This window comes from Malurus melanocephalus, unplaced genomic scaffold (genome assembly GCF_030028575.1).
Source record: "Malurus melanocephalus ecotype Western Australia unplaced genomic scaffold, MMel_1.1 scaffold_59, whole genome shotgun sequence".
NCBI lineage: Eukaryota > Metazoa > Chordata > Aves > Passeriformes > Maluridae > Malurus > Malurus melanocephalus.
The window spans coordinates 2865123-2880678 of NW_026623291.1; the positions used below are offsets into that span (position 1 = coordinate 2865123).

General features: G+C 53.4%; 2 protein-coding genes across 3 annotated transcripts in view; both read left to right on the forward strand.

Moving 5' to 3' along the window:
• The window catches only part of LOC130573586 (peroxidasin homolog), a 43427-nt gene extending 41945 nt beyond the window's left edge, over nt 1-1482 (forward strand). For both annotated transcript variants that reach the window (XM_057366099.1, XM_057366100.1), the window contains 2 exons: nt 4-116; nt 1372-1482. In XM_057366099.1, coding sequence (XP_057222082.1) covers nt 4-99 — 96 coding nt within the window. In that variant the 3' untranslated portion in view covers nt 100-116; nt 1372-1482. The remainder of the gene's footprint in view (nt 1-3; nt 117-1371) is intronic.
• A 3310-nt stretch (nt 1483-4792) lies between these two features.
• SRMS (src-related kinase lacking C-terminal regulatory tyrosine and N-terminal myristylation sites) lies at nt 4793-13031 on the forward strand. Its single transcript, XM_057366101.1, has 8 exons — nt 4793-5316; nt 8038-8159; nt 8999-9165; nt 10048-10186; nt 10847-11005; nt 11902-12083; nt 12211-12367; nt 12729-13031. The coding sequence occupies exons 1-8, from the start codon at nt 4961-4963 to the stop codon at nt 12920-12922; spliced, it is 1476 nt and encodes a 491-aa protein (XP_057222084.1). The 5' UTR covers nt 4793-4960; the 3' UTR covers nt 12923-13031.
• Nucleotides 13032-15556: the final 2525 nt, after the last annotated feature.

Sequence of the window (15556 nt, forward strand, 5' to 3'; positions counted from 1 at the left end):
CAGGTGAATACACTGGAGAGCCGGCTGAGGTGGCACCACAGGAACACCAACACACGTGGACAGGGCAGGAAGAGTGRGGACAAATGGAGAAAAAGATGACCACACTGCCTGTTTGTGTAAGCTCAGTGTGTTTGTTCTGGGCTGGGCCCAACAGGGTCGGTGTGGGGGGACCCTGAGCAGAGTTCCCATGAGGGAGGGAATGGTGCAAGGGAGGTGATGAATGGGGCATGAGGTAATAGACCTGAGTGCAGCAGGTTAGACACTCATTTCTGCTGGTAATGATTAGTGACTCACTGGAAYGGGTTGTCTGGGGACCTGGTGGCGTATCCATTCCTGGAGGTCTTGGAAGAACTGGTTKGGCAAAGATGGGGAAAGACATAAGTATAGGATGGAGTGGAGTGGGTGAGGTCTCTTGGGCTTATTCTCCTGGGACTCTGGGTAGGTTTCCTGTAGCAGCACTTGATRTCATAACCCCAAATCCTCCAAAGGACCTTTGTGGGGAGAGATATCACAAAGCTGGGTGATGGAGTGGATGGACTGGTTCCTCCCCAGGGGAACAAGGACATCAGGGCAGATGGAGCAATCATCATTTGCTTACAGACTGGCAGAGATTTCCCCCTCCCCACCTGAGTCACTGTGCACATCGTTCCTGAAGGCACCAATCCTCTGCTTGCCCGAGCCAGCAGAGCTGAGAGGTGCCTGTGTGAAATCCCTGTCAGCACCTGCCAGCCCTGGGGACTCRGCTGCTGCTCAGTCCTGGCAGAGAGCTGCCACATCCCCAGTGCAGGTGTTGATGGGCACGGGCAGCACAGCCTGAGCTCYCTTCTCCCTCTCCCCAGGGAGATCCCTGCAGCCTTGAGAGAGAGRGTGAGCAGCTCCCTGGCACCTGCCAGCCTGGAGAAGGTGGTTAACGGGTTTTATGTGTTGCAAATGATTACTGAGGGACAGGAGCAGAACTGTTCAGAAGTGCTGTTCTGCCAGGCAGTCTGTCCTAGAAGGAGCATTCTCTAGGAGTTGGATTAAGAGATGGGGCAAGCAAAGGYTGCTCAGTGCTGATAATCTCAGCAGAAAGCAGAAAAGGAGAGCCTGGGGGAAAAGGAAAACCAGGTTGTTTTTCAGCATGGTTTGGTGTTTTGGTTCTTACAGATTTTCCTCAAGCAGTGACTCTGCTTTAGAAATGTGACATATGGGTTGGCTTTTCCTTGCCATTGTTTCAGATCCTTGATGAGCCCAGGGTTTACAGGGTCCCTGAAAAGTATTACCRTGGGTTTAAAGGTTTTCCTGCCCCAGACCTGCCAGGCACTGCACAAACAGCTCCATCTGCCTCCAGCTGCTCCCACAGAGCTTTTCTGCTCTCTTGTGCCATTTCAGGTACCCCGTGAGCTGCACTCCTGCTCTCCACCAGCCAGTCCAACCCACCCCTGCAGGGCTCAGAGAGCCACCATGAGACCCCACGATGCTGTGCCTCCTGTCACCCCTCCTGTGCCAGAATTACTGTACTCGTGTCTGTACTGAACCCTCTGCACTGACTGTCCACGAGCTCCCCTCAGCCCCTGGACCCTTCTTGCCCTTGTCAGCCCTCGATGGGGCTCTGCCCTCSATGGTGACAGCCCAGAGTCTGCCAAGCTGCCTCTTCTGTAACCCCCAGGAAACAGAGACCAATTGAAGCTGCTTTAATGCCACAGTTCTGCTCTGTTCCTCTTCCCACTGTCATCACCCACCACCCCTTGTCTGAACTGTGCCMTGGACACCCATCCCAAACAGTTCATTAAGAAGCAAAACCTTTCTCAAATGCGCTGTGGTACCAGGAAAAATCTGGAGAAATCAGTAGGAAAAAAAGGAAAATAAACATGAAGCCCAGAAGAAGMCCCCAGCCATCTTCTGATGCCATCAAAAACACCAAGAGGAACCTCAGGGCTGGGTTTGATCCGGGCTTGCAGTCCCTGCCAGCAGCAAAAAGGTGACCCAAGGCCTGGGGAAGTCTTCTGGATGGTTGGGAGCTCCAGGATGGGGTACCAGGCACGACATGGGCACCCTCGATCTCCAGCTGTGCTTTGCCAGTTGTTGGTGACAAGTGGCACATCCCATGACCCCACGAGTGAYCTACCATCCCTCAGAACCATTTTCCTCATCATCACCTGCATTCCCCAGCTTTCTACCCCTTTAGGGGCTGAATTGGAATTATGCTTCTCTTCCTTTTTTTCCCCTCTGAAAAGGCTTTTTTTGCCAGAAGATTTTTTGAGCATAAACATACCAGGACCTGGAACAGAACCTCAGCTAATTAGGCATAATGGGCGCTCTCATTAGTGGAGGGGAGCTGCTGGTTTCTGTCAATTATGCTGGGAGGCCACGCTGGGGTGTTTGCCAGGCAGGTGGATGCAAAGTGCTGCGGGTGTTGGTGGCTCCCAGGTGCTCTCAGCCAAACCAGGGCTGTGCAGGCGGCTCTGCTGCTCAGCTCTGCTGCCTTTGGTGCTCTTTGGAGGTGCTCTTTAGTGGTGCTAAAGCTGAAGTCCCTGTGTGCCCACCACAACCCCAGATTGTGGACAGATTGGTTTTTAATACATGGTCACAGGGACTGAAGAGAAATTACTTGATCCATCAGATATCTGTGCCTTCCTTATCTTTGTCACTTTTCCTGCATCCTCTCATTTTCTTTCCCACAGTACAAGGATCAGAAACTTCCATGAACATGCTTTTTCTTCTTTATGTTGTTTTTTTTTAGGTGTTTTATAGTACCAAAAGGGATTCAAAGCAGCGGGGATGCCCCTGGAACTGAATAGGAAAATAAAAAAAATAAAAAGATACTAAAAAAAGGTTGTGATTTATCCTCTCTTTCCTGGCATGGGGCTGAGCTGTGCATGTGTGTCCTGTGCAGACAGAGGTTTGCAGGGATGAGTCTGTGCTCTGCATGTCTGGTAGGCTCAGCTCAGAGGCAGTATTTAGTCCTCAGGGATGTTTGTCATTTGGCAGTACTCTTTCATTTAGGTGCAAATCAAGATCCAAAGCCTTTAGAAATCAGCTGGTCTATCGCTGGTACCACTGGAGAATCCAAGGTCAATAAAGGTGAATCAGTGCACAGTGTCTTTCTGTCTAAAATTCAGACAAGAATTTTAGTGAGTCCTCATTCAAAACAGTGAGGCACAAATGCTGGATATGATCAGATCTTTTYCAGGGCATAAGCAAGCAGCCCCTTTTGCTCCTGAGGAGCACATTTGTCACAAGGGCTGCAGAAGGACAGCAGAGGGGATGTCCCTTCCTTTTGAATTGCAAACCTTTCTGTGCTCCATCCTCAATTCCCCTCCTCGTGCTGGAGTGGGAAATATGCATGGAGACATTRCACAGTGAGAAAAATGCACKGGGACTTTGCACATCCCTGTGTGGYTMTSGGGGCWGGGCTGTGAGCTGGGCACAGGGACAGACCTTGGGGGTCCTACCCATATATTCAGGTGCTACTTGGGTAAGGAGRGAGCAGAATATTTTATTAAAGACTCCCTTTTCCCCCCCAGTTTTCATCAGTTCAGGAATGCACAGGCCACACTGCTGCATGCTCCTGCCCTCTGCCCTGAGCATCTCTGCCCAGGAGACAGTGAGGAAACTGCTGAGTCCAAAACCCAGACAAGGAAATCCTTTTGCAGCTCATTTGGCCATCATGGGACACCCAGGATGCAGGACACAGCATGTCCAGGGATGGGTCCAGCTTGTTCCTCATACCCCACATGGTTGCAGTCGGCAGTTCAGACCTCTGCAATWAATTTTTCCATAATTCTTTATAAGCAGCCTCTTTCAAATCCCAACTACACACCCAAATTGAGCGACACAGACCAACTGTAAGCAGAGGAGGATCAAAATAATGGGCTCAAGGCCAGGAGTGGAGTTGCCAGGCACAAAACTCCCACTAATKATATGGAACAGTTAAATGACAAAGTCCGGGTGGGATCTGGGAGATTGGAATTGGGGATTTTTATCAGAGCAGTGATGTTCAGGTGGCTGGGAGAGCACATGGAAGATGTGAGGGGGGAATCTCTGTCCTTTGGCTTGGGATGGTGGGATTTGGGAGGGGGGTTGGAGCATGTCAGTGTCCGAGTGTGACCAGGGCTGTGCTGACACAGGGAGAGCTGGGGGCTGCATTCCAGCTCTGGATGCCATGCAAGCACCCGAAGCTTATCCAGGCCCTGCATCGGGCAAGAATCTCATGGCACTGAGGGGAACCCATCTCTGATGGAAGCTGAGAGAGCAGCAGATCCGGGTGGATCTGGGATGTGAATTCCCTGGCGATCCTCTGCAACAGGGAATTAGTGGGAACAGGCAAATGCTTCACTGGGGTGACTCTGGGAGGTCATGGCAGACTGAAGGAAGAAATGATCTTATGCTATAAACCCCACAATATCCACCCAGGAAATATCCAAACACTTCATATCTCTTCCAAGGTTATTTCATTAATTCTGTTTTTAACTCTCCCACRTTTGCGGATGCAATTATTGTCCTATGGAAAAGAAAATATCCTCCCCCACAAGTGMGATGAAGACTATTAACTGGAGTCAGCCACTTGTGACAAGAGCTGCTTGAAGAACAGAGAGCTGTGTTTATGGTGCTCTGGTAAGAAGCAAAGAGCACACTTTAAAATAATGATTAAATAAAACAACAGCCGTTCTCCTTCTTCTTCGAGAGCAGCAAGCCCGGCTCCAGCTGTGCTTGTCTCCCAGATGTGCCCGTGGGTCTGAGCGTGRGACTCCCGCCTGCAGACTCATCCCGCCTGCAGACTCGTCTCACCAGATGAACCAGTTTCACTTTTAGAAATAGGAAGTTGGCGGGGAAGGGCCGGCGAGCGCCCAGACGCGTGCGGGTAACGCGGGCCGGCAGGATGAGCTTCCCGGCCGGCGGCAGGAGCCCGGCATCCCCCCTTCCCCCGTTCTCCCGGAGCGCGGTGGCATAGCCCGCCGCACCCACCGCATCACCGGCGATGGAGCAGTTCGTCAGGAAGCGTTTGACCTTCCTGACATCCTTCTGGAACAAGCTCCGACCCCGCTCCGTGACGGAGAGCTGCTCGCTGGGGTATCTTGGCTCTGATTCCGTTTCGCTGCACTCGGAGGCGACTTCCATTTCCTTCATCCCCAAGTCGTCTCTCTGTATCGCTTTGTACGCTTTCACAGCCCGGAGCGCCGAGGAGCTGAGCGTTAGCGCAGGGGACAAACTGCGTGTCCTCAGAGAAGAGGGCGAGTATGTGCTAGCCCGGCGGCTGCTGGGGGAGCCGGCCACGGGCTACGTCCCTGCTGCTTATGTGGCCAACCTCAGCCAGGGCAGCACTGCCCACCGCCCGTGAGTATCCCGAGCTCTAGGTCCGCAGGGGGACGGAGGTTGGGCTGGGGGAGCGCATCCCTGAGCAGGGAAGGGCAGTGCCCACCCTCCGGGAGCACGGCATCCTCATCCCCTCCTGCCTYTGCCATCGGCGGGGCTGGGACTGAGCGGGATCTGCCCTCCCCTGGGCATCCCTGCCCTGCAGATCCTGCACTGGGGTGAAGGTACTCGGCACAGCGAGCGACATTTGGGGGATGCGCCGATGGGGAGATGTCGGTGTCCTTTCCTGGCTGCATCACCCCCGCCCGGCTCGGGGCGGCTCTGGGCTGGGGTGCGGTGTGATGGTGGGCATGGGGACAASGGATCCTGCTTGTGCCGGCTGCTCTCCCTCTTGTCCTGCCTTGGAGGGGAGCCAGCAGGAAGGGAGAGAGCTGGGAAACTCGTACCTGAGCCCGGCCAGCTCCAAAGGGCTTGGGAGCACGAGAAGGAGCAGTTTGGGCTGATCCTTGCCAGGAAGCCCAGGGCTCTGCAGGGCCAGCTATTGCTGCTGCTGCCATCCTGCTTATCCGGGGCTGGGGGGTTCCTCCCGATCGGTGCCTCTCCCATCCTCMCGGAGCTCGGGGGATGTCTCAGCCCTCTGGCAGCTGGGGAAAGCCCAGGCTCCTCGTTGCATAAGGGAACCTGGTCCCGACAYGTCGGGCAAAGCGCCCCGAGACACTGCTGTTCCCTCCTCATCCGGCCCTGAGTCACCCCGAGAGCGGGCAGCGCAGGGCTGGGGCGGCTGTGCCAACCTGGAGAACCCGAGCGGGATAAAGAAGAGGAGCGGGAGAAGCCCGGGAAGGGTYCCCGATGTGCAGGGACAGGGATGGGAGCCGGCGGGATGGGACAGACCCTCCCTGCTTGCGCTTGGAGCGGGGTAAATCCAGCCTGGTTGGGCGGTGCTGGGACCATCCCGACATGGCCCGTGGGGTCGGCTCCCGGCTTTATTCCCATGGTACGGGACAGCTGGACCGGCTACAGCGGAGCATGTGTGTGTGTGTGTGTGTGTGTGTGTGTGTGTGTGTACATGTGTGTGCACCTATGTGTGTGTCTACATGTGTGTATGTGTGTGCGTACATCTGTGAGTACATGTGCATGTACAAGGGTGTGTGTGTACATGTGTGTGTACCTGTGTGTGTACCTTTGTGTGCATGTACATGCGTGTGCCTGTGTGTGTACACGTGTGTGTGCACGTACATGTGTGTACATGAGTGTGTGTACTTGTGTGTGCACATGTGCGTACCTGTGCGTGTACCTGTGTGTGTGTACCTGTGTGTGTGTACCTGTGTGTGTGTACCTGTGTGTGTACATGTGTGTACCTGTGTGTGTGTACCTGTGTGTGTGCACATGTGTGTACCTGTGTGTGTGTGTGTACCTATGTGTGTGCACATGTGCGTACCTGTGCGTGTACCTGTGTGTGTGTACCTGTGTGTGTACATGTGTGTACCTGTGTGTGCTCACATGTGTGTACCTGTGTGTGTGTACATGTGTGTACCTGTGTGCGCACACACGTGTGCCCCCATCCGCGGGCAGCGAGTGCCCAGCCCATGCCAAGGCCAAGGCCAAGGGCGCTGTCCGGCTCGGGACGGGGGCTGGCCGGAGGGTGTCCAGCTGTCCGGCCGCAGTGTGTCCGACTGTCCGGACTGACCGTGCCCCGCTGTCCGGACTCAGCGAGCCGTGAGYGCACAGACTCCGCGGAGCCGCGGCTCGCAGCCGGGCGCTAATTTGTTCGCCCCATCACATATAATTTCCTGCGCGGCTTCCCAGACGCTGGCGATCCCAGCTAATGACGAAACCTTTGGTTTCTCACGTCCCGGCTGCCTGAGGCTGGTTGGAGCTGCCTCTTCCTGTGCATCCCGGTGTGCCGGGAGCCAGCCARCCTGCATTTCCTCACGGGAATTCCGTGATGACTCTCGGTGATGTGACACACGAGAAGGGTTTGGCCGGCTCCTCCCCGCTGCTTGGTGCTGTGAGGTCCCCAAACGGCACTGCCACGGCTGGAGCAGCAAAGGGCAATCCCWGAGATGTTTTCATTGATGCCATTTGCTCGTGGGCTCAGAGCTGGTTCTGTCCATGAGCTGCAGGTCAAGAAGTGCAAAGGGATCCTGTGACTGATTGCAAATGCTGCTCTCATGGCAGGACACTGGGACAAATCCCATCAGAAGCAGTTTACAGCCACATGGTTGGTGTTTTATTGACCACAGGCCCAAGAGTGTACATCTCCCGAGTTTGGGATGGAGCTGGGACCTGACAGCTTGATAGAGCAGTGTACTGATGGAGGAATGCCCCATCCCTGGTTCAGGGCCATGTCAGATCAGGCTTTGAGCATTTTTGTCTAGTGCAAGGTGTCCCTGCCCTCAGCAAGAGGGGTTGAATGAGGTGAGTTTTAAGATCCCTCCCAACCCAAACCATTCTGGGATTCTCTGATTCTGTGAGAYGGCCTGCAGGCAGTGAGCTGCAATAAACTGCAGCAAGTGCCTGTAAAGCCCACCCAGTGAAGCAGCCCTGATGCACGCAGCCACATCTGCAGGTTTGGAGACATGGACTGGCCACCGTGCCCTTTGCTTGGTGTCTGTAGGGATGGGTTCCCAGGAGCTGCTCCTCCTCTCTGGTTTAGGAAGTGCAGAATCCCCCGGAATGGATGCAGATCCATCCGTACAACATCCCCTGGCACCGCCCTGACCCCTGTGCTCTGCTCCACAGCTGGTACTTCAGCAAGATCAGCCGCAATGAGGCGGAGCAGCTCCTCCTCTCGCCTCCCAACCAGCACGGCTCCTTCCTCGTCCGGGACAGCGAGAGCAGCAAGGGCGAATACTCCCTCTCAGGTGACTGTTCAAATTATCCAAATTAAATTAGCACAGGGAAGGGAGCCATAGGCTGTTCCTTAGGGGCAACTCCTGGCTTGCTTAGCATGGGGTGAAAAACAGGGGAGTAAGTTTAAAGCACTTTTCAGCACCTTGCTGAAGGGAATTGGTTGCTTTCTGAGGGTAAGRGGAAAGTTGACAGGGCAGGGATAGACGGATTGTTGAATCACTGTGACAAAGGAAAGTGTGTGGCTCCTGTCTGGGGTATGAAAACCATAAACACTTTGCTTAATGATGGTTTTGTGGCACTAACTCCCAAGATTTCATTCCAGCAGCTTTTGTCATCTCAGGGTTGTTTAAAAACACGCTGCAACTCCAGATTACCGGGGCCTGGGCTGCTCCCACATACTGAAATCTGAATTCAGGGGGTTTTGGACCAGGCAGTGCCATTACGATCTGGTTTTATCCCCATAAAAGCAATCCTGAGAAATTCATGGCAAACCCCACATCCCACCATCAATCCCTGGGCTCTGGGATTCTGCTGGTTCACCCACTTTGAGCAGCTCTGCTRTTCTCTGAACAGTCCATGGTGGAATTATGCCTTGTTAGTTATCCCTGATAATCAAGCATCATCTCTATGGTCCAAAGGAGCCCAAATCCCCAAGAGTCCTCTGGGCCAGGAGGTGGGAGAAGAAGGGATGTGGGGAATGGGATGGGGCAGTCCAGGGGAGAATCATGTTGCTTTAGGTTAATTAAAGGACAGGGAGCCTGGAAAGGAGAGAGGGTGAAGCCAGCAGGGAGCTGGGCAGGGGCTGATCATCGCATCAGTTGAGTTTTCCCTCATTTGGGCTTCCCCACAGTGCGCAACCACGCCAAGGTCAGCCACTTCCGCATCTGCAAGAGCCCCCGGGGCAGCCTCTACATCCAGAAGGGACAYCCCTTTCCCAGCATGGAGGAGCTCCTGGCATTCTACACCGAGCACTGGAATGTCATCCAGAGCCCCCTGCTGCAGCCCTGCAGCCCCGCGGTGCGTACAACCCCGCTCCCAGCATGGAAAAAATGAAAGGGGAAAGGTTTCCTTTCTAGGAAAACCAGAAATAATTAGTTTATACATTTGGATTTTGAGTGCTATTAAATTAAATTTTAAGCCCGCCATTAGTACAGCTGCCAGCATCACCTTTGATCAGCCACATTAAGGCTGGGAATGGCATTTATAYGTATTTTTGACAGGCCAAAATATACAGAGTTTTCTGAAATGTCTTGYTCATCTCAAAGATTAGAAACCAAGCTGCTACAAACCCCTTCAATACTGATTCTGGAAATATCTGCACTTGCAATTTTTTCTTCAGAATATAAGACCAAACACATGGCTTATATAAAGTTTTCATGACAATTAGTGCAGCACTCATAACTCTAATTACAATATTAATCYCAAATTGCCACCTTATTTCCTGATTAGAGTTCCATGAACTGATTATTACTTAGAAATAGCAATTAAACATGTGAATAATCCAAGAGTGAAATTGAAAGGTGCGGGATAAAAGAAATGCTTAATGAGCTGGAATCTACATCAGCCACAATATGCAATAATATTAATTAACTCRTTTTTATTTATTGTTGGAAATGGAGAAAAGCCACTTTTGAGGTCTGGTGAGGAGTGAATTATGACTTGAACTCCTGATATTTTATGTAGTCTCTAAACTCTGATCTGGCTGTCACGCAGAGGATGATCCACAAGTTTTGTGCCCCAAGCGAACACTGAGGGCAGTGCTCAGGCTCAGCCCCCGGGCACACGGCTGCTGGAGCATTGTGTCCTGCTCCTCTGYGGGCACCAAGGGCTGGCACAGGCTCCAGCAGAGGTTCTGCCTGCCTGGCTGAGCCCAGGGTGCCATTCTGTGTCTGTTTGCAGACTCCCCCCGAGAGGGACGGCTGGGAACGCCCACGCTGGGAGTTCACCCTGCGGAGGAAGCTGGGAGAGGGGTACTTTGGAGAGGTGTGGGAAGGGCTGTGGAGAAACACGGTGCCAGTGGCCATCAAGATCATTAAAGGTATGTGGAGAATCAGATTTCAACAACAACCAGTGTCATGGTTTTACTTGGTCTGATTTTTTGGTGGTGGGGGGATGGGATCAAGAAACTATAAAGATGGCTTCTGTGAGAAGTATTAAGGGCTGTCTTCTTTTTCTTTAGTAAAAGGAGCTATACTTATTTTTTAGTAAAAAAAAAAAGACCTAAAAAAATGCGTTAGCTGAAAAATTAAAAAAATCAAATTTTTAAACCCACTACAACCAGCTAAGTCTCTCGCTCACTGCCACGTCACTCACCCTCCTTTATCTCCTCATCCTCCTGGTCACTGTGACTTTTATCAGGCAAACTGCAGCAGGACCTGGCCAGGAACCACTGGATTATTTCTGTGGACAGGCTTAAGCTTGGCTGCATCTCTATAAAGTAGCTCCAGCCAGTGGGTTTGTGATAAGAGACATCACGTCAAGTCAAACGGGTTTGTGATACATCAAACCTGTGATCCTGAAAATGGGATCCAAAAGCCCTGTGAAAAGCATCTCTTTGGTTCTGAGACACGGTTTATGCAGACCTGAGCTCTGAGAGAGGGGTTGGGCTGTGAGCAGGTAAAAAAGATCAGAAGCGCTGAGGTCCCAATGTCTGCATGAGGAAGTGGCTCACAAGGGCTGTGTTGGCTTTCTCCCACAGCTGACATGAAAGCAGAAGACTTCACCAAGGAGATTCAGAACCTGAAGCGCCTGAGGCACGAGAAGCTGATCCAGCTGCACGCCGTGTGCTCCCTGGGCGAGCCCGTGTACATCATCACCGAGCTCATGCGCAAAGGCAACCTCCACAGCTACCTCAACAGTGAGTCCCCTGCTGGCCCCATGGGATGGGGGATCCTGTGCCCCAAAATTGCCCTATGAATCCAAATGGGGACACCAAGAGTGGGCCAGCCTGGTTTCCATCCTGTTTGGATCGSTGGTAGCACAGAGAAATCCACAGGCACTTGGTGGAGATGGTTTTGGGTGATCCCAAAACCCAAAGACAAGGTCTGCCATGATCCTTTGCGTGCCCATGTGGGCAGGGTCTGTATCAACCCCTGGAACCCAAACCATGTTGGCAGGGACTTTCACTTCTCCCTCTCCACCCACACGTGGTCTGCCAGCTCCCACCAGTGCATGGAAACCTCCCTGCAGTGTTTGGGAACTCCACCTTCTTTAGGAATGAAACAGCCAAACCTCCCCACGGGTCTGTTCATGTACAGAGCTCGTGACAGGCCACAGACCACTCATCACTCAGTTTAATTTTCCTGGCCTTTCTTTTCCTGACCCAGCACAATCAATCTGGAGAGGAAACAAAACAAACCGCTCCCACCAAGACCTGTTTTTCTGCTGGGTACTCCCCCTCCACCCACACTGACCTTGTTTTTGATTGGGACTCCAGCAACATTTGGGRCTGGAGGAGCTGGAGCTCGCAGGTACAACAGGTTGAGAGGCCTGGAGGGAGATTTGCACGGCAGAAGGTCACCTTTGGYTTTGAACAAACCATGGATATCTGTTCCTTGGTGCTCATCAGAGCCCACTCCTGTCCCATTCCTGAGGAGCCCTTGGCTGTGCTGAACTTTCCACACAGGAGTTAGGCAGGAACTTAAATTTGAGGTTCTGCATGTTCCCCTGGTCCCAGCACAGGGCCTCCTTCCAAACCAGAACACCCAAAATATCTGTTGCTAGGCTGCCCTCAGTGATTGTCTGGATTAACAGGTCCTGAAGGGAARTCCTTGGGCACCTCCCACCTGCTCAACATCGCCTGCCAGGTTGCGGATGGGATGAGGTACCTGGAGGAGAAGCACATTGTCCACCGGGACCTGGCAGCCAGAAACATCCTGGTGGGGGAGGAGCTCACCTGCAAAATCGCTGATTTTGGACTTGCCCGGCTCCTCAAGGTCAGTTCAGCGGGATGCTGTGCTCCTTCTCTCCCACCATGCCATGATGGAGCCATTCCCTGCCATCCCAAAAGCTGTGCTGTGTCGATCACCCATTCCTCATGTCCCATCTCCCATTGCTTTTCAGGATGACATTTATTCCACCAGCAGCAGCACTAAAATCCCGGTGAAGTGGACGGCCCCGGAGGCAGCCAACTACCGCACCTACTCGCTCAAATCTGACGTCTGGTCCTACGGGATTCTGCTCTACGAAGTCTTCACCTATGGACAGATCCCGTATGAAGGTAGGGCTGCCACCCCACTCCTGTGCCCTCCATCCACGTGCTGGGCTGGTCCCCAAAAGCAGCATGTTGTGAATTGTTTCATTGTCCCTTCCATATGGGATGTGGAAGCAGCTCCTGGAGCACGAGCCGGTTATTGTCCACTTATGGGGTGGCTTAGAGGGATATTCAGTGGCTGCAGGGTGGGTGCAGGAGCTGGGGGCAGGAAGTTGGTCTGGGTATCCCTCATTCCCTCTTCTACCACCCTTCTGGCAAAGAGACACCCTTTCCCAGCAGCACCACAGACATCTCAGCCCCTGCAGGTGCACTTTCAGGACATCTCTTGGGATCACCAGACTCAGGGGCTGCTTCTCCTTCCTTGCAGGAATGACAAACCAAGAAACCGTRCGGCAGATCACCAGGGGGTACCGCCTGCCCCGGCCCAGCCCCTGCCCTCCCGAGATCTACAGCATCATGCTGGAGTGCTGGAACAGCAACACAGAGGAGCGTCCCACCTTCCTGGCGCTGCGGGAGAAGCTGGGATTCATCTACAGGCGGCTGCTCAGCTCCCTCTCCTGAGGGACCCTGCCCACCATCCCTCCTGCACAGCCCCTCCAGGCCAGCTCTTGCCAAGAAGCTCATTCCTTCTGGTTCGCCCTCTGACAGGGCTAAAAGGAAAGCTATCCCCCCCAAAAAAACAGCCTGTGGTCCCTCTCAGGRTGCAGGGAGGTGGCCAAGGGAAAAAGGAACAAGTTGTGGACTTGGCTGCGTATTTTGGAGGAGCCCTGTGGAGGCATTGCTCAGAGTTCACATCTTCTTTCAGGCAGTAGGGTGGGAGGACCCTGCTGCTCCCCACACCAGCGTGAAGCTGCAGTTCATATTCAGTTGTGGCTCTGCTGGATTTATCTTGCAGTGTGTGTTCGGTGTATTTGTCAATAAATGTGTGTGAATTCTCACACAGGGGTCCTCGCAGGGCACTGCTGGCTGCTTCTCCCTCAGCACTCTGCTCCACTCCCTCCCAGRAATGAGGGAATGCCTTGGGTTGGAAGGGCCCTAAAGCTCATGTTCCAACCCCCTTGACGTGGACAGGGACACCTCCCACTGGATCAGATTGCTCCAAAGTCCTCCAACCTGGATGTGAACACTTTCAGGGATGGGTTCAAGGAATCCATCAAGGATAGGCTCAGGGAAGCAATAATTTGCAACCAGTCCCACAAATAAAACCTTTCTTGTGCTCCTTTGGACTCTGTTCATCCAGGTACACATTAAACCCCCATGTGCCTCTGCCACCCCTTTCCCAGGCACCAGCCCCACATGCCCTGAGGACTCTGCACATTCCTGTTCTGCTCTGGATTCTGGTCCCACTCACCCTCACGTGATTATTCCAAGGAAAATGCATGTCTGGGTTCAAATATTTAATGCCTCCTTATCCCAGATGCAGGCAGCAAAGGTAAAACCCTGCTTTGCTCTTTATCCCACCCACGGGACAAGCCAAGAGATGCTCCCACCACCCCCAGCTCCTCCCTGATCCCAGGATTTGCCATTACAGGGGTGCCTTGAGCCTCTGCTCCCTCCCAGAGGCCGGGCTGTCCTTGGCAGGGGTGGAAGGACACAYGGAAAAGCAGCRCTGGGAGCAATGCCAAGRGGGWGTCAGTGYTGGAGCACTCCCACTTGTGGCMCTGGTGGCAGGAGCAGAYGAGCTGTGGGTGAAAGGCAAACAGSAGAGGTTTAAAATTCCTCCTGACAAGCCCATTTTTCCCGTTTGCAGGTGACCAGTGGGACTGAGCCAACAGCAACGCTGGAATTTATAAAGTTAATAAAGTTTATGCAACACTCCCCACGYCTGGGCAGTGTCCACGCTGTGCAGAACAGCAGGAACGAGCCTGGCTGTTCACTGAGCAAGGCTCCAAACACGAGGGGCCGGCAAAGGGGAGGCAGGAATGTGGTTTAGGGCTGGGATGAAGGCTGCTCTGTTCATGTTCACATGCCCTGGGAAGGCAGCAGGTCCTGCTTAGAGGAGTTCCCAGGTGGAAAAAGCAACAGGTTGGGTTTGGGCATGGCTGCAAGAGGAAACCCTYGCCTTGCACAAACATTTTGCAGCCTGATCAAACAGCAGAGCAGCGAGCCCAGGCCCTCTCCTGCAGGAAAACAAAGGCTGAGGCACGTCCAGCAGGTGAGGAGYTCATGGGCAGKGATGTGCCTGGTGCARGCACAGTYGGGGCTGCTGCACCCCAAAATCRCAGAATGGTTTGGGTTGGAAGGGACCTTCAAAGATCATCCTGYTCTTGCCCTTGCCACCTTCCACTRGACCAGGCTGCTCMAACAGCAGTTCAGACAGGARATTTGCAGGTTTGGYTGCCACCAGATGGAGCTCAAAAATAAACAGGAGGAGAAGGGTGTGCGTGGGGTGATGGGGTTGGTGTGGGGCACAGCCACCCATGCTGGGGCAGCTGGAGAAGCAGCAGCCCATGAGCCACATGGCCCCAAACCAGCTCACTCAGCAGTCACAGGGACCTGCTGGCCATGTGGAGGGGGAATATGGGCACGTGATGACACAGTGCTGCCCACAGCAGCTTTTCCTTCCTCCTCCTCCTCCTCCTGTGCTGCATGAAAAGCCAATCCACGGCCTGGCTTTACCCTCCAGCATGGTCTGCTGGCTTTTGGCATTTCTCCATTTCTCCGAGTCATTACTTGCTTTCTAAAAGTAGGTAAACATGGAGGGGGGTGGGGAGGGCAGATTTTCCCATCTGCTCCCAGGATTTCAGCCTGAGCTGGGCACTGCAACCCCCCCAAAAAAACTGGACCAGGTTTTTCCTTTAGTCCATTCCACAAAGACAGGAATGCTGGGGTCCCAATTCTTCCCAAACCGCTCCAGAGTGGGCACTGCCAGTCCTGTTGTGACAGGRCACTGCCAGTCCTGTTGTGACAGGTATCTCCCGCTCCATTTGCAGCCTGGCATGTGCCCCGTTTGCGGATTCAAGGATCAGAGCTTTGACCCAGTGGCATTTGGGAGCAGCCTCCGGCTAACGCGATGTATTTCAGCTGCACAGCTCATTTCTATTTTTAAGGTCCCTCAYCAGCCCCTGAAGGGTGAGGGGGAAGCAAAGCTGCTGGAGGGAAATAAAGCGAACCAAAACAACCCCCAGCAGCAAGAGGAAGGGAATGTAAAGAAATGCTTCTCACCGGAGGCGGTGGGGTGGCACGAGGGCTGCT